The sequence below is a fragment of the Micromys minutus genome (genome assembly GCF_963924665.1).
Source record: "Micromys minutus genome assembly, chromosome: 1".
NCBI classification, from domain to species: Eukaryota; Metazoa; Chordata; class Mammalia; order Rodentia; family Muridae; genus Micromys; species Micromys minutus.
In genome coordinates this window covers 35,896,972-35,922,622 of record NC_137969.1, presented here as the reverse complement: position 1 = coordinate 35,922,622, position 25,651 = coordinate 35,896,972, and the positions used below count along the sequence as shown (strand labels likewise).

Genomic DNA, 25,651 nt, shown 5'->3' with positions numbered 1-25,651 from the left:
CCCATCATCCCTGGGATTCCCAAGATTACCACCTAGGAGCTTCTCCTCCCTGTAAACCTGAGATTTTCCTCTGTACCCAACCCAGGCTTGGCACAGAGTAGGTGTTTGCTTCTTCTGTGCTGGAGGAAGCAGGGGAGATGGTGGCTATTATGGGAAACTGAGGTAGCAGCAGCTCTTATTAAGTTGGAGGGAGTAGGTTTCACAAGCCAATGGGAATGGACCATACCAAAAAAAATTGTTTTTTAATTGGGCATTAAAAACAGGAAACCAAAATACACAGAAGAAACTAAAGTTTTTAGGGCAGTTTTGAGAAAACCAAGCTTTTAGCTCTGGGATCTTGCTTGTCTGGGGCAGAGCTTTCCCTGTCTAGAGCACTCAGGAAGGACCCAAAGCAGTATTGCTGTCATTCCTACCTAGAGACTTCACGTCTTATGACCAACTATAGCTTTCCATATTATTTTATGAAGACCTTGTCTTCTTCTTGACTAGGAAAGATACTGAAGCACAAATAGGGAGTCTGTTTACTGTGGGATAATGGGGCAAAATTCAGATGGAAAGTGTGAAATAATTGCCCATAAGAATTGCCAGGTTACCTTCTGCATGCATCCAGAGGAATTCACTGGTTTCTTCCTTTGCCCCAGAGTAACTGTCCACCTCCCCACAGGTAACTCACTGGCACAGTCCCTATTTCTTCGCCTACTTCCCTACGGCTAGCTCATACCCAGCTATGCTTGCAGACATGCTGTGCGGGGCTATCGGCTGCATTGGCTTCTCCTGGGTGAGTATCTCCAAGACCCTGTGATGGGGTCTATTCTTGCATGGAGACGTGATCCCTTTGCACACAGAACAGAAACAGGTGGCTTTGTCGCCTTTTTCAGTACACAGAACTACTTTGCAGAAAGTAGAGTCTGGGCCCCAGGGAGGGAGTTTCTAAGGGAAGATAAATTCTGAGTGGAATGTGGGAGAGGGAGGAAGGAGAATGAGAAAAGAGAGAGGGGAACGGGGAGGAAAGAAGGGGAAGAAAAGGGAAGCAAGGAGAGAGGATAGGAATGGAGGGGAGGGCAGGGGAGAGGAGCAGAGGGAAGCAAAAGGGAGAGAAGAGAAGAGAAAAGAAGAGGATTCAGCATAGTACTTATTTTTGGTTTTTGTTTGTTTATTTTTTTGTTTTTAATAACCACTTGATTTGAATCAAAAATCCCCATTCAAGGCTGTGAGGCTTCCATTCCCCCCCCCCCCCCAACCAGAAGATTGCTATGCGCTCTGACTTTGGAGAATGTTTCTACCCTGGATTCATTCATCTGCCTCCCACTAGCCTACTGCCCAGCCTATCTGATGGGCAAGTAGGCAGAGCAAAAGTGCTAAAAATAGTCCCGTGCCTGCCTACAGGCTACTCATCCCTTCCTGTGTGAGGTCCTTTTCTATGTGGAGTAAAGACTGAGAAAGCTTCCTACTCTGAAGGCATTTGGTCTAGGTTTCCCAGTTCTCTGTGTGCCAGCTGTGTGCTTCAGACAAGATTTGAAGCAGATGCCACTGGCTCTCAGGATCAGGGCCTGCTCACACATGAAGAGTTCCCCAAAGCCTAGAACTGTCTTTGACTCTCTGTTAGAGAGTATTTCTCATATTTGTGCCTTGGAGCCCAATGGTATTGACTAACATTGAGCAAGGACCTGGGATATAGAAGGGGGAGTCCAGCTTATGAATTCACGGCAACCATCAGGGCCCGGCTGAGCTGACTGACTCACCACATGGCACCTGGTTTTCTTCCAGCTGGGACCCTCAGGGACTGGGCTAGTGGGTGTCACAGCTCATAGGAAGGGCTGAGATGGTCTTCCTGCTGAACAGGCACCACTGTACTTGGGACCTTCTTCTCCTGGAAACAGACCAGGAGAAGTATTCTTTATTTACTTTCATTAAATGTTGTTGTGGCAGGTTCCGTCGATGTAGGTCTGCTGCTCCACAAGCCACTGTGTATCTGTCTGGGACCCAGCATCAACCTCTGATTTATCTGCTTTCCTAGGGTGGTCTTGAGTAAGGAAATGCCTACTTTTCTGACATAGAGGTTGTGTTGCTGGATAGCTGTGGTTTTTAACATGGGGTGCTGGTTCCTATGCTGGGAATTAGCATTAACCTGGCCGCCACAGAACCTACCAGGATGGGGATAGCCATCTGACCAATCAGGGTGACGATCTTCAGTTCCTCCTGTCATTAATGTGTTGGAATTCCAGAATGCACAAGAGCACCCTGGTCATGTTATGCCCCTTAGGTAAAGACCCAAACAAAAATGGAGGCTCACATCACTTTTGCCTGGACCAGAGAGTACACCTTCGGTGTGCAATTTGAGGAGAGAAGCCAGACACCAAGTCACTGGTGAATTAAAAGACTATATAAGATGAGTGGCTTGTCTGGTGTCACCTAGTGGAGCAAAGTAGCCAGTGCCCTTTTCCTTGGCCCCATCCTGCACATTTGTTCGTGGCCACTGAGGAGCCTTCCAGTAGTTTTTTTTTTTTTTTTTTTTTTTAATATAATGTTCTGTTTTATGATCAAACACACCATGCACAAGCAGGCAGGCATGGTGCCATTCTGCACAGGTGAAAGAATCTATGTCTGAGACTGAGTTCAAGCATTTGAGACCCATCTGAGATTGAGAGAGTTTAAATCTGGGATTTAGCCAGGCACGGACCCCAAATTGTTCAGCAACTGGGCCCTTGTTTCAGCATTAGCTCTTAGAGAACCACGGCTGTGTGCGTGGTGGGGCTGGGGACTGTTTTCAGCTTATGCCCTGTGACCTGTCGTGGAGAGATGGTACAGTTGGTGAGTTAACTCAAAAGGGCTTCATAGCTATCTGCCCTCCGTGGATCCCTGATGGAGCTCATCTGGAAGGAGATGAGGGCGAGCAGAGAAAATGTCCTCCTTGTAAAGCTCTGTCAATGCTGACAGGCCCTGCTTCCAGGCCTCCTGGCAGAGCCAACCCCCCAGGCTCCCTGGGATCTCTGGGAAATGAGAACATAGCATTGTCTCAATCCGTTTTCTGGGGGAGAACAAAATACCATAGCCTGAATCCTTTATAAACATTAGCCGTCTACTCGAGGGTGTGAAGAACACGCTACTGGCATCTGGCATCTGGTCTGCTGTGTGGTGGCAGCAGAGAATGTGCAGCAGGCCCGCACGAAGCAGACAAAAACTTCTGTTCTTGGGGTGAACTTCCTCGTTTCCATCTAATCCACTCCTGAGACGACCCGCTTTCCCTCAGTTCATGAGCAAGGAGCCACACAGGCTGGTTGACCCGTAAAGTCCCCCGCCTCTTAATACTCTCATTTCGGGTTCAGGTTTCAACATATGAATGTGGGAGACACACTCAAATCCCAGAAACCAAGGGATTAATTCCCCACCAAGGGTGGATTTGGGGGGCAAAAATGTGAACTTTTTGTTAAATTGATCAAATAAAAACCACCAAAGAAACAATGCTTTCCTGTGTCGCTCTTTTGTGCAGAGGCCAGCTGCCCTGTGGCTTAGCTGTTCACTTTCTCCCCCAACCCCCACTGCAGGCTGCAAGCCCAGCGTGCACAGAGCTGGAGACAGTGATGATGGATTGGCTGGGGAAGATGCTGGAGCTGCCAGAGGCCTTTTTGGCTGGAAGAGCTGGGGAAGGGGGAGGAGTGATCCAGGTAAGGGGGGTAGGAGGGGGGAGTGAGAAGGCAGACTTTTCCCAGTGTGGGCTCCACAAAGGACCACAGCTGCAAACAGAAAGCAATGCCCACGTTGCTTTTTGTAGTGCCTTTAGGTTTTTTCCAGAGAACAGGAAAAGCTAGGGAACTCTGCTCCTGGAGTTGATGGGATCTGGATTTAGATCCTGGTGCTGTTTCCCATGACCTGTGACAAGTCCTCATCTCTGCTGGCCCTCCCAGTAGACAGAACAGTGGCCACAGCATGGGCAGATGTTGGGATTATCCGTTGCTGGCCACCATGCCTAAGCACTTTCCAGATGCACTGACATCTCACTGTGAATTGGGTACTGTATTTGACAACCAAGGAAACTGAGGCACAAAACAACTGATAACATACCCCTCAGCTTCTAGCTTGGAAGATATAGACCTTGTGTCTGTGCATTCTAGAACTTAAGGTCTTACTGCCACCACAGAGCCCTGTCTTTACCACCAGTGACAGCTGTGGCCATGCCTCAATGGCTGTATGTGCTACTTGGCTCTATGTGTTATTTGTCTGCATGCCAGCAGCTTACCTAAGGCTTCTGCTATGTCTGTGCATACGTTTAATTCATTCTTCGTATTCATCACGAACAACTGTAGAGCTTACATGAGGTACACAACAGATGCAAATGACAGCCGTGGTGAATTTTCCATTCCACCAGGATCTTCAGAGTGAATGATTGGGATTTACGCCCTTTTTTAAAGCATGGAACTCACTATGGAGAGCAGGCTGGCCTTGAGCTCAGAGGTCCACCTGCTCTGCCTCCCAAGTGCTGGGATTAAAAGAATGTACCACCATGCCCTGGCAAATGTGCATCTTAAAAAAAACCATTTTGTAACACAGAAGATGAACTACCTTAACTCATCACTCCTCCTTATGTTATTTTTCTCATGTCAAGTTCATGTTTGTAACACTGAGAAAGTATTACTAACCTTAGAGTAAAGGAATTTTAATGTATGTATACACACACGCACACACACACACACACACACACACACACACACACAGTTTTCTCAGAAACTCTGATAAGCAGGGATGGTTCCACATACTTTACGCATGAGAGCACCAGAGCTAATAGGAGAATGCCTTTTTGGAAGATCATATGTCCAGTGTGGACAAACTAAACTAGGAAGCAAGGCCCTTGGTTTTTAGTCCTGGGACTATTTGTTTTAACTTCACACGTGTCTTAACCTCCAGTGTATGGTCTCTTTCTTAAGGGTGCTGCACATAGTTTAGTGGCTTCAAATATATTTCTTAGCCTATGGTTCTGAAAGTCTGAAAGTTTTCATGAACCAAAATCAAGATTGTCATCTTAGAAGCCCAAGGGAAAAAATCCATCTCCCCACCTCCTCAAGTTTTCTAAAGCCTTCTGGAATTCCTTGGCCTGCAACTCCCATCTCCACCTCCCAAAGCAGCTGCGTTCCATCTCACTGACCTTTCTCTTACTGTGATGTTCTAACTGCAGATGTGAAATCGGGTCTCCACTTTTAAGGACCCGTGTGATAGGATTGGGTCCACTCTGATAATCCAAGGTAATCTTTCCAAGTCAGTGTTCTTAATGTAATCACGTTAGCAAAGTCCCCTTCACCCTGAAAGGTAAACAATCTCAGTCTGGGAAAGAGGCCTGGCATCTTGGTGCTGGGAGATGTAGCCTGTGTTGCATGCAGCCTGCAGGGGAGTCCTGAAGGGATTTGTTCTCAGTGGGTTCCTAGCCTCTGCTGGTAGAGAGTCAGACTCAGCAGTGGGCCTGTGAAGGTCAATATTGTTCGTTCTAATGCATTAGAATGGGCAGGCTAACAGTCCTATGGCTCAAACCACTCTCCATCCTTTGAGTATGTCCCTTTGTCACTGGAAGTAAGGAGCTGATAAAAATGAACTACCAGAGTTAGGTGGGCTGAGACTCACCTGTAATACCAACAGTTGAGAGGAGGAAGCAGGAGGATCAGGAGTTCATGGTCATCTTTGGTGAATTCATGCCAACTTTGGCCACATGAGACCCTATTAAAAATAAATAATAAATGTTATCATATGGATTGTTATTATAATATACTACTGGCTACTGCATATATGTAATAAGTAAGTGTACATATATACTGTATCATAACCGAAGTATAAACGGATACCGTGAACCAGAAATGTTCTAGGGAAGTCCCAATATCATTTCACAAAACGGTTTTTTTTTTTTTTTTTCCCCAGAGGTTGTGCAGCACAGCCAAACTTCCTTGGGTAATGTTACAAAAAGGCTTCTCATGGGTGTTCTTTCAGCCTGAGAAGGGGCTGCAGCACATGTCCCCAAAATGCACAGTCTAGGACAATCAAGTCAGAGTGTCCAGAGAAAGTCTGCAGCCATTCAGGGCTTCAGAGGCCAGCAGAGCTGTCTTCAGAGGCATGGCCCGGAATTATTGTTTATTTATTTCTGGGCAGGCATCTCACTCTTCACAGTAGGTCTGACCCTAGAGCAGACTTTTCAGCGTAACTCCACATCTTGGCTGAGATTTTAGCATTGGTAAACCCTGCTGCCTCGGCCCTTTGTCTACCTTGGGGCATTCCTTCTGTCCTACATTATGTTAGTGAGGAGGCCATTTCAACTCTTTTCAGAGGCTTAAGTTTCCATAGACTTAATACCGTTTTTTTCTTAAGTTCTCTCTCTCTCTCTCTCTGGATATTTTCTTTTTGGTAATTTTTCTCCTCTTCTCCTCTATATTTTCAGTGAATTGCTCATGGTTTTCTGTGTATCACTGTAATTTTCCCCATTGCCAATTTACTATCTCCCATGTCAATTTCGATTACACTTTGTTACTTTTAAAAATGATCGTGTCCTCTGTACTTATGGATAATGGGCACTCACTGTAAAATGGAAAAATACAGTAACTATTTTAGAGCCTAATTTTCTCTAGATACAGGCCAGTATCTCTGTCTGCCTGTGCTACACACACTGAGATGATACAATACATATACATTTTCGGCATAATATTTTCTTATATTTTTCACGGTGTGAATATTTTAATTTCTTACTACTGTTACTATTGTATGTGGACACGTGGGTGCACACGGGTCCTTATGCCATGACTCTCTCGGGGAGGTCAGAGGACAACTTTGTGACGTTGAGTTCTTTTTTTTTTTTGGTACCTTCCTGTGAGTCACTAGACTCGAAGGACATCTCTTCTTAATCTCTTCTCACTCCGCTGTCTTGCTGGCCCTCAGCTTTTGAAAAACGTTTTCTTGACTTATTTTTCAGGAGTAAACAAAGCAGTGGGCTTCACCACAGCACTGCCACACACAGGCTGTGGTACTTTATTTTTTATCTATCTCCTTTCTCCGGCACTCTCCCTCACCCCCCCCCCCTTACTCTCATGTGGGTCGCCCCCACCCATCTTGTCCAAATATTTTTTGAGAATATTATTACTGTACAATTTATGATGCGCCACAATTTATGTAAATAACACCTAAGATCTTCATGTCATATTACTCTTTTTAGTTGTGTAAGATTTTGGAGGACAGCCTTTAGGATGAGGAACAACTGTCTTCCAAGACCATCAGCTTCCTCCTCCTGTCACATAAGGGCTCCACTGAGACCAGAAGAGGACCACAGAAGAGAGTACTTCTGGGTCACTTGCCATCCAGTGAAAACAATTTCATTTTCCAGTCTTTAGCATCCGAAGATGAATCTTCTGGTTTGGTACTTCTCAAAAAAATTTTACAAGTTAACAACGTTTATTGAGTAACTATTATAAATCTGACTGCGTTCTAGCCTATTTAATGTGCTTTATATAATCGATTTTCATCCTCAGTATACTTATGAGGATTGGTTGCATTATCAGCCTCAGTTTTCATAGCAAAAAAAATTGAGGCTTAGACAAGTCCAGCAGCAGGAACTAATTGATGTTAAGTATTTATCACCAGTTTGCTCAGGCTTTTTGCTTGGGAGAGCGTCTGGAGGTTTGAATGCTGCCGTTGGGTTAAACCATCTTTTCAGTAATGGCAATCTCATTTTGAGAAGTCCCAGCCTTAGGTTAGGGCTAATTCTGGCATCTCTCAGCCCAGGCTTCAACAAAGCCCTGTTGAGCTCAACCCACTTCGTTTGGGTTGGTGGAAAGCAGACTTCCTTGTGTTTACTGCAGGGAGCTGGCTGGCCCTTTTCAGCTCATGAGGCTGATTGCCTGTAATTTGTGAGGCCTTAAAGAGCACTGAGCCCAGTGACAGCCCGCGAGGCAGCCTGCCTTATCGATCCCCTCAGAGCTGTAATCACAGCTTAGCATCGGAGGCGCAGCAGTGGGTGTCTGAGCCCAACGGCACACCATCACTGAGAGGCCGGACAAATGAGACCTGCAAAATGGGTCTCTTAATTGGGTTTGAAAGCTCTCGTGGAAGAAAAGCTGCCAATTTCTTACCCTGTGTGAGGTGACATTTGTAAAACCTAGAAGATGAAAGGACCTTTCGCTCAGGACATCAGCAGCCCGGAGCACCGGACTCTCCCAAAAGGTCCCTCCCACCTCAGAGCAGGCTCGCCATGGCAACCTTTGTCTGAAGCAAAGGCATTGGCGAGCCACACAAAGACGTGGGGAAAACCGGTTCCAGGTAAAGGAAGGATCAAGTGTGTGGGCTTAGCTCCGTACAGCTCAGGGCTGTTCAATGCCCCCCACTCCCCCCACACCACCCCCGTTTCTCTGCCACGAAACACAACGATCAGCGTGGGCCGCTTGCCTTGTTCAAATTTGCCCGAATTGGATCATGTTGAGATCCAATATTCTAAAAATGATTATTTTTTTACACCTAACTTTGTTGGTATTTCTTACATTATGTTTTGTTGACAAAAAGAAAGACATTTCTGTCAGAATATGGAGTGCCCTCCAAGTCCATAGTAAACTACTCAGAATTATAATGGTGTTCAGGGCTCTGAAGAAAAGGTAGATTAAAAAAAAATTTTTCCCCCTTTTTTTGTCAAGACAACGTCGCACTATATAGCCCTGGACGTCCTGGAACTCACTATGTAGACCAGGGTGGACTCAAAAGTAGAGAACAGCCTATCTCTGTCTGTCTTCTGAGTGCAGGGGTTAAAGGCCTGTACCACTATCCACCTTTTGAATGTTTTGTTTTGCTTTTTTGAGACAGGGGTTCTCTTGTAAAACATAGCCTTGGCTGTCCTGGACCCGCTTTGTAGACCAGGTTGGCCTCGAACTCACAAAGATTCTCCTGCCTCTGCCTCTGCCTCTTGAGTGCCGGGATTAAGGGCATGCGCCACCATGCCAGGCGCCCCCGATTTAGTTTTTAACAGACAGACCCCTGAAAAACAAAATGTGGCCAGGGAGTCTGAAATAGGCAAGCCAGGAGGGAAAAACAATGGGATGTACAGGCAAACTGGGAGACGCAGTGTCTGCTCTCACAGACTTGAATTTCCTGAAATGGCGGCCAGTCTTGTCGGCCTTCTTTGACGTGGTCTGAAACTATGCAGGACGAGTGTTGGAAGTACAGCCCGAAGGAAATGTGTGAGTCACTCAGAGGCCGAGTGAAGACCGTGCTCTGTTTATCTGAACTCATGCATCACCGCGGCAGAAATAGCCATCCGTGGACCTAGCTTGAAAGCTCTCCCCACTCTTCAGGGAACAGGACTTGATTCAAAAGACTAAGTAAAAGCAGCGGATGGGAAAAATCACAGTGGGAGATCGTGATTGATGAAGGGAGTGGGGGTAAAATACGAATAGGAAAATTTAACACTTCTACACAATTCGCTGGATATTTAGCTGAAATACTCCATGGTCTTATAAACTGTCAGAGTCAGCAGAAATCTGATGGGTTGCTCCTGGGATTTCTCTCCCAGGGAAGCTCAGCATAAACTCTAGGAGGTACCAAGAAAGATGAGACGGAGCTTCATTTTTAACTTTGCCCAAGTCAGACTGCAAATCTGCTGGGATGTGACAGAGGCCCATGTGAGGAGGAAAACCATTAAAAATAAGATTGTTTTACAAATGAAACCGGATAAGTAATACAGTGGGCACGGAACCCATTTCTCTCACTCTCAATCAAAAGATGAATTGCATACAAAACTTTTCCACTTTGCCGAAGCGAACGGTTGGGATTTCTTGCACTGCTTCACTAGGCCTGCCATAAGAAAGCACAGGGCAAAGATGGCTGGAACAGCACGTTCTTTGCTCCCGACTGAGTCCCTGCATGAAGTCTGAAGGCAAAGATGGAGGTGTCAGCAGGATTGTTTTTCCTGAGGTTTAGTCTTGAATTGCTCATGACTGCCTTCTCCCTTCTGCTTTCTCATGGCCTCACCTCCATGCACGGCATGTCTGCTGCCTCATTTCTTCTCAGCACACCATTCAGGTTGGTTCCCGGTCTACCCTAGAGATTTCATTATTACTTTACATTCCCTTCTGTCTCTCCCGCCCTCTTTACTGCTTTCTAACAGTCTTGCCTTTTTCCTTCGTTTCTTACAGGTATTTTGAGACTCTCTCAAACCGTAGCCTAGGCTTGCTTGGTGCCTGTTATATACCCAGGCTGGCCTTGAACTCACAGTAATCCTCAAGCCTCAGCCTCCTTAGCACTAAGACTACCCGTATGCATAGAGTGTGAACTGGGTTTTGTTTAAAAGGTCATATTTCTATAAGTGCAGGATAATTCTGAGTTGCTGGGGTCCAAAGATTGAGTACATGGATTAAAGGGAGGGAGCACAGTTCAGCTTGTTACAATAAGGACTGGGAGAAACTTTCCAAGTCAACCTCTGCGTGTCAAGGAAAATGCATTCCTATGTTATAAGCAAATACAAATTGTTCTGTCCACATGCATAGGAACACAGAGCAGGAATTGGGCAGGTTGCCCTGGATCAGTCTCTTCCTCTGATGGAAGTGGAGACAGTATGTCCCAGACCAGGCCTAAGGAACCCCTGAGAGAACACCTGCAGAGTCTTGTATATGCTACAGGATCAGAGGGTTAGCTCACTGGGACATAATATGGATAAAACAATGTCAAACTAATTACAAGAGCTAAACCAGCCCCTGCAGATGTTAGATGCAAAAAAAAAAAAAAAAAAAAAAAAAAAAAAAAGTGAATTTTGCAATTTCTGGCTCAACTTTTAAAGGAAACTATGGACATAAATAATATGTCTTCCAAAAGTTTAGACTGGGACTTCTTTGCAACATTTCAAATTCCATTTGGCCTTTTTCTCTTGGCTTCAGGGAAGTGCCAGTGAAGCCACCTTGGTGGCCCTACTGGCTGCTCGAACTAAAGTTATCCGCCAGCGGCAGGCATCCTCCCCAGAGCTGACAGAAGCTGCAATCATGGAAAAGCTGGTTGCTTACACATCTGATCAGGTAAATGTGCTGGTATAGGCATTGACCCAACACCCAGCATCCCCCACCCCCATCCTCCACCGCAGAGCTGAGTCCAAGGAACAGCTAGCATCACGTCAAATCCAAAAGCTGTTCCTCTGGGATCACGGGGCGGAGGAACTCCTTATTCTATCGTGGGAGCTTGATAGATCTAGTCAGAAATAAAATACACGTACTGAGAGCCTCCACAACTGGCAGGATACCATTTCTGTAGTGTGGAACTGCTCAGGGCCCCTGTGGCCTGCCTTTCAAGCTCCACTGTGGAAAAATTGGAAGTGAGGCTCTAACCTGATGCCAAATCCCAGCTTTGTAAATCATGTACGTTCTCAAAGCCTACTTTTTTTTTATTTCTAAAAGGGATAAAAAAACATCTCTGCTGTGAGCACTCAGTCAGTCCAGCTTGTGGCTTGAGAGGGCTGACTTAAAGTTCATTTATGGTGCTCACAAAACCCTACAAATAGAAGTAAATAGAAAGTTAGTAGTTTTAGCCCACTTACTGTACTTACTTGACTTTTCTGTTCACTGTTCCTATTTTTTTTCTTTATTTTATCTTGTCAGGTTTTTTTTTTGTTTTGTTTTGTTTTTTGTTTTTTTTTTTTTTTGTTTTTTAAGGGGTAGGATGGGGGGCTTGAAATAGGTTCTCTGTGTAGGCCCAGCTGACCTGGAACTCTGTAGACCAGGCTGGCCTCAAACTTAGAGAGCTGCCTGCCCCTGCCTCCCAAGTGCTGGGATTAAAGGAGTGTGCTCCCCCTCCCACTCTCAGTGTATTCTTTTATCATATAGCCCTGTTTGTCTCCTTTGGTGTGCAAATTGTTATACACTTAAATCTATGTGTATTTAAAATCACACAAGTGGATGAAGAACTTAATGTAGAGCCAACACCCACTCTGGTAGGATGCGTTAGACTGGAAAACAAGACCCTTAGGAAAGAAACAAGTCCAGGAAAGGGGTGCTTTCAAAAAAGAGGGGGGAAAGATATCAACTCTGTCACCTTCATGGGGTATCAAGAACCCAGAAGTGCTCTGCAGAACCTGTGACTCAGGGGCTATTCTTGCCTTCCTTCTCATTCTTGTCACAGGCGCACTCCTCTGTAGAAAGAGCTGGATTGATTGGTGGAGTAAAATTAAAAGCAATTCCTTCCGATGGCAACTTTTCCATGAGAGCTTCTGCCCTTCAGGAGGCCTTGGAGCAAGACAAGGCAGCTGGTCTGATTCCATTCTTTGTAAGTTCAAAGTTCAATGATGACTGCACTATGGGGGTCTTCTACCCAGGATAGAGTTTGAGGGGTGTGTGTGTCTGTGTGTGTGTGTCTATGTGTGTGTGTGTGTGTGTGTGTGTGTGTATGTGTGTGTGTGTGTGCTGAGAAGAGGTAGTCATTGTCTTCCCTTGTTATAGGGTCCTCTGGATCCTGTCTAGGTCTGGGGTAGAGTTTGAGGTGTGTGTGTGTGTGTGTGTGTATGTGTGTGTGTGTGTATGTGTGAGTGTGTGTGTGTGTGTGTGTGCTGGGAAGAAGTACTCATTGTCTTCCCTTGTTGTAGGGTCCTCTGGGTCCTCTCTGGGCTTGGGGTAAAGTTTGTAGTGTGTGTGTATATGTGTGTATGTGTGTGTGTGTGTGTGTGTGTGTGTGTGTGTGTGTGCTGGGAAGAAGTAGTTATTATCTTCCCTTGTTGTAGGGTCCTCTGGATCCTCCCTGGGCCTGGGGTAGAGTTTGTAGTGTGTGTGTATGTGTGTGTGTGTGTGTGTGTGTGTGTGCTGGGAAGAAGTACTCACTGTCTTCCCTTGTTGTAGGGTCCTCTGGGTCCTCTCTGGGCTTGGGGTAGAGTTTGTAGTGTGTGTGTATATGTGTGTGTATGTGTGTGTGTGTGTGTGTGTGTGTGTGTGCTGGGAAGAAGTAGTTATTATCTTCCCTTGTTGTAGGGTCCTCTGGATCCTCCCTGGGCCTGGGGTAGAGTTTGTAGTGTGTGTGTATGTGTGTGTGTGTGTGTGTGTGTGTGTGTGTGTGTGTGTGTGTGTGTGCTGGGAAGAAGTACTCATTGTCTTCCCTTGTTGTAGGGTCCTCTGGGTCCTCTCTGGGCTTGGGGTAGAGTTTGTAGTGTGTGTGTATATGTGTGTATGTGTGTGTGTGTGTGTGTGTGTGTGTGTGTGTGCTGGGAAGAAGTAGTTATTATCTTCCCTTGTTGTAGGGTCCTCTGGATCCTCCCTGGGCCTGGGGTAGAGTTTGTAGTGTGTGTGTGTGTGTGTGTGTGTGTGTGTGTGTGTGTGTGTGTGTATGTGTGTGCTGGGAAGAAGTACTCATTGTCTTCCCTTGTTGTAGGGTCCTCTGGGTCCTCTCTGGGCTTGGGGTAGAGTTTGTAGTGTGTGTGTATATGTGTGTGTATGTGTGTGTGTGTGTGTGTGTGTGCTGGGAAGAAGTAGTTATTATCTTCCCTTGTTGTAGGGTCCTCTGGATCCTCCCTGGGCCTGGGGTAGAGTTTGTAGTGTGTGTGTATGTGTGTGTGTGTGTGTGTGTGTGTGTGCTGGGAAGAAGTACTCATTGTCTTCCCTTGTTGTAGGGTCCTCTGGGTCCTCTCTGGGCTTGGGGTAGAGTTTGTAGTGTGTGTGTATATGTGTGTGTATGTGTGTGTGTGTGTGTATGTGTGTGTGTGTGTGTGTGTGTGCTGGGAAGAAGTAGTTATTATCTTCCCTTGTTGTAGGGTCCTCTGGATCCTCCCTGGGCCTGGGGTAGAGTTTGTAGTGTGTGTGTATGTGTGTGTGTGTGTGTGTGTGTGTGTGTGTGTGTTGGGAAGAAGTACTCATTGTCTTCCCTTGTTGTAGGGTCCTCTGGGTCCTCTCTGGGCCTGGGGTAGAGTTTACAGTGTGTGTGTGTGTCTGTGTGTGTGCTGGGAAGAGGTAGTCATTGTCTTCCCTTGTTGTGGTGACTTGAACGAGAAATGCCCCACATAGTAATCAGAATGTGTTATAGTGTGTATCAAAATAATGAGGAATAAAGTTATATTTTAAAAAAGAATAAGTATAAGCTTTCCTGCCCAGGTTTGGTTGTTCTCAGCAGATGCTAAGAAGGTTCTTTTGTGTGAGGCTTGAGAGCAAACAGTAACTTTTCCCTCCAACATAAAACTAGCTAGCTAGCCAAATGGCATGCAGCCTCTTTTGTGCCTAGATTTGCATTCTAGTGGGGGATGCACCTGGAATCTGGGAATTGTCATGTTTCTGACATAGCCTCAGCAGTATGTTCTGCCTGGGACTAATATGTCATGTTTGAAGCAATTAGAATGTCATGACTGTGGCTCTGTGGATATTCTGTCTGGCTACACAGTATTACCCAAGGGAGCTTTAGGAATGCTGACTCTGGGCCCCTTTCCTGTAGAATTTTGGAAGCATGACCACGGGTGGAACCAGGCACATTAAATAGCAAGATTGCAGTGTGCATCTGGGTTTGAAAAAGATGTTTAGAAGAATCTCTATTGTCCCCTTTGTTTTTCAGTGTTGGAGATGGAACCCAGGGCTCTTAGGAGTAGCCTTAACATCTTGTGTAGGGTAGCTGCATCCAAACCTTTTTATTATTATTATTATTGCTGTTGTTGTTATCATTATTATTATTACTGGTGGTGGTAAACTCATGGCATAATAACTTTTCATAAGGCTTTTTAAATCACTCTCCAGTGTCAAGTTATCCCTCCTCAGCTCCTGCTTGACACCGCACTCCTTATCTCTCTCCCCATGCACTCTTTTCTGTTCCATTATCCTATCCACCTTCACACCACCTGTGTTCTACTATTCTTTCATCCTGGTTTTTATACTTCAAGGTAAACACACAAATTGAAAGATTGCCACTAGGGTCCACATATGGGCGATAAAATGTGGTGTTAGTCTTTCTGGGTCCATTATTACCTGACTCCATCCACTTGAATTTTGTTTTCCTTTAAAGTGAAACTAAATTTTACCATGAGTAAAAAGCACGTCTTCATTATCCATTTGTTAGCTAATAGATGGCTGATTCTATTTCCTCGGTATTGCGAACAGGGCAGCCATGAATATGGATGAGCAGTTATCAGTGTGTGTATGTATGTATGAATTTATGTATATATGTGTGCCTGTTTGTATATATATCTATGAATATATATTCTCTGTATATATAAGACTATATTATCTATTATATATGTGTGTGTATGGATATATATTCTCTGTGCATATAAAAGAGTCTGTAGTTAGGGTTCTTTGGGTATAGGCCCTAGAATGATATAGCTAGGTCACAAGGTATACAAGGTACTCACTTTTGGAGGAAGCTTCACATTGAATTCTATGGTGGCTGCACCAGTTTGTATCCAATCACTAGTGAGTGCTCCTGTTTTCTCACACCTCAAAAGCATTTACTGTCATTTGTTTTCTTGCTCTTGACCACTGTGACTGGGGTAAGGTAAAACACCAATGTAGTTTTAATTTGCATTTCCCTGCTGGCTAAGAATATTTCTTGGACATTTGTATTTCTTCATTTTAAGAACTCTCTGTTCCGTGTTCAGCCCATTTTTAATAGGGTTTGTTTCCTTGATAATTAGGTTTTTTAGTCCCCTGCATATTCTAGACTCTGATCCTCTGTCAGATGCATAGCTGGCAAGGATTTTCTCTCCTTCCTGTGCTGCGCCTTCACTCAGTCTCCAGTGGAGCACAGAATCTTTCTCATTTCATGCTTGCCAGCTTGTGACTGGTGGCCTTGTTTCCTGTACACCTGGGGTTCTATAGGGAAGTTTACCGGAGTCTATACCCTGAACGGTGCCTCTCATTGTCCCCTCTAGATATTTTGGGCACAGTATTGGGGTCTTTAGTACATTTTTAAATAGATCTTTCTGGAAGGTATAAAGTAAGAATCAAATGTCTAAGTAAGACAGTACCTACAGTCATCTGATTTTTGACAAAAAATATAAAGACAAAACCCACATCTTCAACAAGTGGTGTTGGGGTGTCTGGAAGTCTCACTTCTTGCTGTTAGGAAATGTTCTCTTTCTCTCTAGCTCTGTGTGTTTACCTGGGAACACCCAGGTGAGCCACCCATGACTGTTGCTCTTTTTAAAATTTGTTTTTAAACCCACTGTAACAATTGTTACCAAAGTTCCTCATCTACACCCAAGCTAAATGCTGATGGTTTTAAATGTTATCTACCATTTTGGTATTTATTTTCTGTTTGGCTCACTTCTTATATATGTTTTCCTATAGCTGATTTTTTAATATCTTGGTTATTTTTTAAATTATATGTCCCCAACATCTTTTGTGTGATTATTTTATTTAAATCTACATGTATTTTAACTCTACTAGACATTGCAATGTTACAAGAGCAACCTAAGTCTAGATAACTCTACATTATGTTTCATTAATATTCATTTATTTTATATTTCTTATTTTATTTTATATGAAACATATTTAGAGTTTATCTTAGTGAATCGACAGGATGGTCGGTGAATTTTATCTCCATAAAAACATCTTTATTTTCTGTTTACGTTTGACAGAAATTTTCCTGACATAAGTCAGAAGGGTGCTTTTTTTTTAAAGATTTTTATTTTATTTTGAATTTTGCTGGATATATTCTGCACATCATTAGATTGTAGTGTCCCGGGACTCAGACTCCAGTCCTCTGGGAGAATAGCCAGTGCTCTTAAAGACAGAGCCATCTTTCAAGCCCCGGCTTGTTTTGTATTTTGAGCTCACAGTCTAAGTGATTGCATCAAGAGTAATGAATGCATGCACACTCAGGTTCAGATTTGTTTCTCCACTTTTGGCAGCCCAGATGTCCTGTGATGGGTGTATGGTCCTGCTTACAATTAAGAAGAGCCTTCCCACATCAGTAGTAGCAGTTTTGGGAAATATCCATTGTTTTCTTCTCACAGTGTACTTCTCCCTGTTTCCTCACTCCTTTCACTCTAGGGCGATGGGTACACGTAGTTACATCTTTCTACTGAATGTCAGGTACCTCGTCCACTCATTTCCATGCTTTGTGTCTGTAATAAAAAAGAAATCTATGGTTTGACCTGACCTGCTCATATCTCTCCAGTGTTCTCTTTAGCTTGTTTAGTTAATTGTCTAAAGCTGTCATTTTAATTATAAATATTAAAATCTGTAACTTTTAATCTTGAAACAATTATGAATTCATTAAAAATCCCAGGGGCTGGAGAACTGGCACATTGACTAAGAGAATGAGCTGCTCTTGTAGGAGACACAAGTTTAGTTCCCAACACCTGTGTCATAGCTGCTTATAACTCCAGGAAAATTGAATGGCGCTGGCCTGTGTGCGCACCTGCCCTCCTATGCACACATCCATACACAGACACAAGCACATCGTTTAAAATAACAAAAGAAAAATCTTCTAAAGATTACAAAATTAAAACAAAGACATCCTACACCCTCCCCCTTCCCAAGTGTCACAGCGAATAGAACTGTGGTATATAGTTCTGTCTTTACATTTATAGACTCCTCTAACTACTCTCTGAGTTCAAATGCTGAAATGTTTTGTTTCTGAACGGATATACTTTTCTGATGCCCCTTCCTTCACTCTCCCCTTCTTGTCTTCTGTTATTCTCACAATCTGTTTTGTGTTCTAAGTTTCGGTGATATTGGGATGTCACACAAATGGGTCACATAGTCCATGAAAAGCTGAGAATGGCATCTTTTCACTCTGAGCTGTGCCTTTGCCATCCATCTAGGTCTGTTTGGCTGCTCTACCACAGACTTGGTAGCAAACTGTGTAGCTCAGGACTTGCTCCTCCATCACCTAGTGAGAAACACTTTAGTTGCTCTCATTTTCCACCCATGCGCAGAAAGCATCTGGGAACGTTAATGCAGATAAGTAGGACAGAGAAACCGTTCCGTTTCTTTGGGATACATGTTGTAAGAAATTAATAGACTGTCTCATCTCTCTGCTGTTCAGCTAGAAAAGTTCACGGTCTTTGGCTTCCTCACGAGCATTTGTGTTATCACTCTTCTTTGTTGGAGTTCTATGGAGAGGGGTATAATAACATCTCCTAGGGTCATAATAATCATTTCTCTGATGACTGATAATGTTAAATATCTTTTCATGTGGATATTCGCCATCCATATGTTTTTAGTAAAATGTGAAATCATTTTAAGTGCGTGTTAGAACTTGTGCGTGCTCATGTGTGTGTATGTGTGTGTGTGTGTGTGTGAGAGAGAGAGAGAGAGAGAGAGAGAGAGAGAGAGAGAGAGAGAGAGAGAGAGAGCAGGCTCCCTCAGAGTCCAGAGAAGTTGCTGGACTCCTTTAGAGCCACAGTTAGTTATAGGTGGTTGTAAGCTGCCCCATGATGGATGTTAGAGACTGAAATTGGATTCTCTGCAAAAACAGTATGTATATCTTTCCAACTCCTGCGTTGATTTGTAATTTTTTCTTTTTAAATATAATGTTTTATGAATTCACTGAGAATTTTGTACAATGCATTTTGACAATATTTACCCCCAGTTCCTCTCCCTAGTTATTTTCAGAAATTACCCACACCTCCCTATCTACTCACAAATCTGTGTCTTTTTTTTTAAATAACCCACTGAGTCTATTTTGCATTGCCTAGATACTCATGGGGGTGAGACCATCCAATGGAGCACAGTTGACATACCAAGGGCCGCACCCTTAAGGAAAACTCGACTCTCCTTCCCTGGCAGCCATCAATGTCAACCCTGGGTTGATTTTTTTTTGGTAACAGACTGATTTTGTTAGAGCAGTTTTAGGTTGCTGCCGTGACAGAATACCTACCAGAAATAATTCAAGGAGGAAGGAATTATTCTGGCTCCTGGTTTAAGGAACACAGGCTATCAGATGGCAGCAGGGGCTGTTTGGAGGGCAGTTGGAATTTGAGGCAGCTGTTAAATCACATTAGCAGTCAAAAACCAGAGAGCTCAGGCTAGAAGGGAGCCGGCCAAGAACCCATAAGGCTTGCCCTACAATGACCCACTTCCCCTAGCTAGGCCCCATGTCCCAAATAGCCTACAGCCTTCTAAAGCCACACCGCCATCTGTGCAAGTGTTGAAACACATAAGCCCGTGTGGGACATTCCACATTCAAGTCATACTGCAGATTCACAGACAAAAAATAGAATAGAAACTTTCCATACTGACTTACATGTTTTCCAAATGTCTTCTCGCAGTCTGTGGCTTGTTGTTCTGGTCTGGATCTGTGTCTTTTGTCAGACAGATATCTAATTTTAGTGAGGTGCCATTTATCCGTTCCTTCCACAGATTCAGACCTTCGGTGTTACACATAAAAGTTTATTAGCCAGGATAATTCAAGGAACCTTTCCTTCCTTGGAATAGTGCTAAATACCATTAAAACAAACAAAACCAAGAAACAACGCTAGCTATCAGTGTTAATGAAACAGTCTTTAAGTACTCTTTGTGATGTCTCTTTCCTCAGAAGCAAACACGTAGAAGAATGACCCAATGTGACTCCCTAATTAGCAGCGTTATACTCTCCCTTGCTGCCTTAGCTGGAACAGAGCTGTCAAGCCAAATACTCAACCACCCTTACACCAGCGCCAACCACTGGAAACAGTTCGCAGACATTGAGAAAACTAAACAAGACGGCCATAGTTGATTGTCCCAAGTACTGAAAAGCATTGCTTCAGCCAGGGCTGTTTGAAGCAGTTCAGGCCAGCCTATGTGCTACCTCAAGCTTCCAAGAGCTATATCTGTCTAAGCCTGCAACCACATCCACGTAAGCCAAAAGGAAACCACCACACTGGCCTAGCAAAGAAACCGCTCTGACTGGTGGTAAAGAGAGAAGGCTGAGATTGATCCCAAAACGGGTCTCAGTGGTGTGATTGGTGCTAAGAGGTAAGGCTGTATGGGTTCAAAACAAAAGGCACTTTTCTGCCTGAATGCCTGTTCTCAGGTTGAACTCTCTGCCTTCCCAGGCTAAGTGTGTCAGCCTCAATACGTTGTACTGTGTTGCCTTCCCTGGTGTGGTAACATTAGGCCTCATAAAAGGGGTCTCTCCCGTGGTCTTTCTTTTCTTTTAGAAGTGAGGCTGAGCAACAGAAAGAGCGAAGCTGCTGAGATGGCAAAGGCAGCCGTGTATGGCAGTAGCAGCGACAGCTGAGCAAGTTGGCAGGCTGGCCGGTGAGGGAGGCAAGGCAGCTGTTTTGACAGCTGAAGAAGACCCGGATGAGCTGCGAGGGTGGGACACGGAGAGGCAATGGGGAGAAGGTGGGCAGCTGAGACTGGAGTAGAAGAAAAGGGCGTACTGTGTCAGAAAAGAAAAACTGCAGGCCCTGTTTGCCAGAGACATTCCAGAGACCTGTCAGATGTTAAGACCAAGAGTCTCAGAGGCCCCCGGGGCTAGCACGTAACACCGTTCAGAGTGTGGGGTTCAGGAATCTCAACTTCCTTGGCCTACACAAGATTTGTGACACCGGCTGCTGTCAAGAGCTGAGAAACCCTTATACTCTGCGGCCCACAAACTTCAACCCTAATTACAAGCAAGGGCTGAAAAATCCCAGCTTTCTAGGCTTACACAAGAGCTGTAGCACGTACAGCGCTTAGAGTCCCAATATTCAAGGCATGCATGAAGATTGTAACACTAGAAGGCACCACCTGCTGTTGCTCCCACCTGCTTACTGCCGTCACTCACTGCTGCAAAGCACCAAGGGAAACAAAAGGGCCCAGAACTCGAAGGTTGTCTCCTTGGCTACACATTATTTCTGTATAAACAGAACAAAGGGACTCCAGCCAACTGATTCAACACCATGACCAGATAGATTTTCTTCAGTGTTACATTCTAGGCACTTGGTAGTTTCCTACTCTATACTTAAATCTATAATCTATTTTCAGCTGAGTCTTGTGAAAGCGGTAAAATATGTTTACAGTCCTTTGAGGGTGTGCGTATGTGAGTCTTGTGATGAGCCATTGTTTCAGAGTGATCTGTTGAAAGACTATACTTCCTCCATTAAACAACCATTTCTCCTTCAACCACTGCTTGGCTTACATGTATAGACCTATTTCTGGCCCACTGGTCTGGCTCTTTCTTTCTTTCTTTCTTTCTTTCTTTCTTTCTTTCTTTCTTTCTTTCTTTCTTTCTTTCTTTGTGTTCCTTTCTTTTTAAAGATTTGTCTTATGTATATAAATACACTGGAGCTGTCTTCAGACACACCAGAAGGGGGCGTCAGATTCTATTCCAGATGACTGTGTGACACTATGTGGTTGCTGGGAATTGAACTTGGGACCTCTGCAAGAGAAGTCAGTGCTCTTAACCGCTGAGCCATCTCTCCAGACATCTCTTGCTGTTTCTAAGACCACACTGTCTTGGTTATTTCAGGCACATAGTTAAGTTGGCTTAAATTAAAATGAATTCTCTTTCCTTTTAGAGTTTTTTTAACTCTTGATTATAAACTTCAGATTCATTTAATATCTACCACGAGACTCATGGCTATTATCAAGCTGAGGAAGTTGCACATAATCCTGGTTTGCCTAGAGGTAACTTTGCTTCAGATCATATGTAATGATATGTTTTCTTTAGCCAGATGATATTTGGTTTTGAACATTCAACCAGCAGTCTAAAGTAAAGCACACTTGGTTGTAGTATATAATTCTTTTCATACTGTTGGATAATTGTGCTAATATTTTATGAAAGATTCTTACATCTATGTTTATGATACTTGGCTATCATAGCCTTTCCTGAAGCTCCTGTCTCGTTTGGATATTGTGGCAATGTTAGTATCATAGATGAGCTGTTTTTTTTTTTTTTTTTTTTTTTTTTGTTTTTTTGTTTTTTGTTTTGTTTTGTTTTGTTTTGTTTTGTTTTCACATTTCTTTCTGAAATGTTCAGTGGAACAACTGAGGAACCCAGCTGAGGATGGTACTTTTTAATTCTGCAAGTTACTGACTACTCACATAATTTCAGAAATGCAGCTCTACTGAGATTACACATTTCTGTAAGATTTACGTTGAACTTCTCAAGAAAACTATGCATTTCATTTGCATCTTTAAATTTTGTGGACTTTGAGCCCACGATATTTCTGATCATCCCTTTAATCTCTATGAACTCAGAGTCCACGATATTTTCTATTGCCTTTTCAAGGCAATGAATGGATGGTTCCAGTTTTAATGTCAATAATTTTTGACTTCATTGTTTTGTCATTGTTTAATCTGGACTGAGTCTTTCACATTTATTGATGTTTTCAAAGAATCAACTTTTTACTATTTTTCCATTTCATTGATTTATTGATATTTCTCTTTATTTTCTTATGATCATTTTGCACTTAATGTTGTTGTTTTACTAATTTTCTAAGGTGATCACTTAGATTATAGATTAGACTTGTCTTCTAGTTTATGCGTTAAATGCTGTAAGTCTCTCATTAAGCACTCTCACTGATAAATTATCTTGAGATGCAGTATCATTTTCTATGAGCTGAAGTACTTTTTGGTATTTCTTGGGGATTCTTCTTTGACATTTAGTATGTGTTTTATGATTATTCAAAGTCTGGAATATATCTATCTAACTCTAGCTATTTTCTTAGTTACTTGTTTTCTAGTTAAATTCCACTGTAATTTAAAAACATATATTGTATAATAACTATTCTCTCAAATTTACTGAGATGTCTTTTACGGCCCAGAATGTGACTTGCATTAGTGAATGTTTCATATAAACATGTGAGGAAGTTACATTTTTATGATTTTTATATGAAGTATTTTACAGATTTATTAAATCAAATAATTAATGGCACTTTGCAATTCGAACATGTCTTTATCACATTTATGTTTCTTGCATTTAAGTCTTCAACTGTGAGGGTTGTCTCATCGCTTTCCACAGGTTATTCAATTTTTAGTTTGTACATTTTGATGAAAGATGCATTTTAATAAGGCTTGCTGTTTTCTTGGGGGGACTGTCCCGTCAGCATCATGAGAAGTTATTTGTTGCTGCTGTGTTGTCCACCCTGCCCCTTTACCCTCTGTGAATTTTTTAATTTTTGATTTTGGGAAAATAAACATAGTGTAAAATACATTAACCACTTCCAAATGTGTAGCTCAGTGCTGTTTAGAACACTCGACCTGAACTTTCTGCTGTGTATCACTGCCACAGCGTGAGAGTCTGAAGTTGCACCACCTCAAGTCAGGCACCATCTGGGTGTGTGTTATGAAATATGAGCTTTCAGAATAATCATTGTTATAATATTAAATTTTCCTCCTTGCAACTCTGTGCATGTACATATAACTTCCTAAGCTACTGAATGTTCAAGTGATTGGTTTATGTGAAATCATTACATTTGCCAATACAAAAAACTCCCTTTCCCTCACAAGATTGACATTTTATGTCATTAGATGGTAACTTTCCTTCCCTCAGGCCCCTGGAAATCACTCTTTTACCTTATGTGTCTCTATCAATTTCATTGCTTCGAGTTCTTCTAGGTCCTTCTTTTCATGAAAGATACTTCTTCACTTAGCAGAAGAGCTCCAGTGTTCCTCCATGCTGTAACACACACTAGAGTGTCTGTATTTTTGTCGGTGCGTGGTGTAGACATGCGTGTGTATACATGTTATTTACATGTACTAATATGTGCACATGTCCTTGTGTATGTACATGTACTGTCAATGTTACCTACTTCCTTCCATTGCTCAATTGTCCTCCATCTTCATTTTTATTTAGATTTACTGATTTATTTTTGGTTTTTCAAGACAGGGTTTCTCTGTATTCTTGGCTGTCCTGGAACTCGCTCTATAGCCCAGGATGGCTTAGAACTTAGAGATGCTTCTGTATCCCAAGTGTTGGGATTAAAGACGTGTGCCGCCACCACCACCATCACCCCGTTATTAATTCCTGAGACAAGCTGTCTCACTGAATTTAGAGCTAAGTTGGCTTCTCAGTGAGCTCTGGGATCTACTTGTTTTCCACCTCCTCAAGCAGTAAGATTATAGGCACATGCTGCCTCACCCAGTGTTTTACTTGGATGCTGGTGTCAAACTCCAGCCTTCAAGCTTTCATGGCAGACATTTTTACTGACTGATCAGTTTCCTCAACCTTTCTATTCTTCATGAGGCTGACTATTAATGTGAGAAGTCCTTCTTCTGCAGCTTCCTAATTTTTTCTATGTGGCATATAATACCCCTGACTTAGTTTGCTTTCTATTGCTGCAATAAACACTGACCAAACACAGCTTGGGGAGGAAAGGGTTTATTTAACTTGTACAACCCAGTCACAGTATTTCACAGAGGAAGTTAAGGGCAGGGCTGGAGACAGTGGTTAAGATCGCTGGCTGCTCTTCCTGAGGACCTGGTTCAATTCCCAGAAACCCACCCCAGTCAGATCACAGGAAATCTGACACTCCCTCTGGTCTCTGACATGCACATATCCACATATATATGTGTAATTAAAATTAAAAAAATAAAAAGTCTTCAAAAAATGGCTCAGTGCCTAAGAAAGGAAGTCAGGGAAGGAACTCAAATCAAAAACTTGGAGGCAGGGAGTGAAGCAAAGGCCATGGAGCAGTCCTGTTTCCTGGCTCATTCTCAGGGTTTGCTCAATTTTCTTAAACAATCCAGACCATCTGCCCAGAGGTAGTATTTCCCACAGTGAGCTTAGACCTCTCACACCACACATTAATCAAGAAAATGCCCCCACAGACTTGCTTACAGGCCAATTTGATGGAAGTATTTTCTCAGTCGAGATTCCCTATTCCCTTAGGACTCTAGCTTGTGTCAAGTTGACAAAAAACTAACCAGCACCCTCTCAGGTTTCCTGCATTACTGTGTTCAGTTTAATTTTTTTGTAATGAAATGTTTACATTCAATATATACATTGGGCTTGTGGAAAATGTGCAGAAAAGAGAGGTTTGTGAGTACAGTTGTTTCTCACTATGCACAGGATATTGTTTCTAGGATGCCTGTGGATGCTCAAGAGCCTTAGATGAAAGGTTACGTCTTTGCATATAACCTGGTACCTTCCTACATATTTAAGTATTTCTAGTGTCTGAATAAAGTAGCTTCATTGGAACTTTCTGGAATGTTTCCCTAATATTTTTAAATCTTTACTTTCAATTGAAAAGAGATTTATTTTTGTATTATATATTTGAATCACAGCTTTCTGTCTTTCATCTCCTCCCAAGTCCTTCCCACCTCTCCACCCTGACAATTCTGCACATTCTTTGTCTCTGTCTCTTAAGAAAACAAACAAAAAAAGAGGACAAACAAGAATAAAATAAAATGAACAGACTAACAAATAGAAAGAAAGACACAAGAAATGCATACACACACATAAACACAGAGACTCAGAACACACACACACACACACACACACACACACACACACACACACACACCACATACCTTAGAAACACAAAATCAGAAGCCATAATGTACAGGCAAAAGACAAGAAAGACTTTTCTAAACCAAAACCAAAAAGAAAGAACGAACAAATAAAAGAAAGAAAAGAGAAACAAAGAAAGATCACAAAAAATGCATACACATACACTCACATACAGACCACACACACACACACACACACACAGGCCACACACACACTCACACACATACCACACAAACACCACACACACCTACCTTAAAAACACAAAACCAGAAGCCATAATATACAAGTAAAAGACCAACAAGGCTTTTTTAAAAAAATGTTCAAACAA

General features: G+C 43.0%; 1 protein-coding gene across 1 annotated transcript in view; it reads left to right on the top strand.

The window, feature by feature from the left end:
* Nucleotides 1–25,651, top strand: part of DDC (dopa decarboxylase) — a gene marked incomplete at its 5' end in the record, with an annotated part of 67,661 nt that overhangs the window by 3,637 nt on the left and 38,373 nt on the right. Inside the window, 4 exons of the mRNA XM_080918747.1 lie at nt 665–778; nt 3,546–3,665; nt 10,884–11,018; nt 12,115–12,258. Of these exons, the coding sequence (XP_080774873.1) occupies nt 665–778; nt 3,546–3,665; nt 10,884–11,018; nt 12,115–12,258 (513 nt within the window). The remainder of the gene's footprint in view (nt 1–664; nt 779–3,545; nt 3,666–10,883; nt 11,019–12,114; nt 12,259–25,651) is intronic.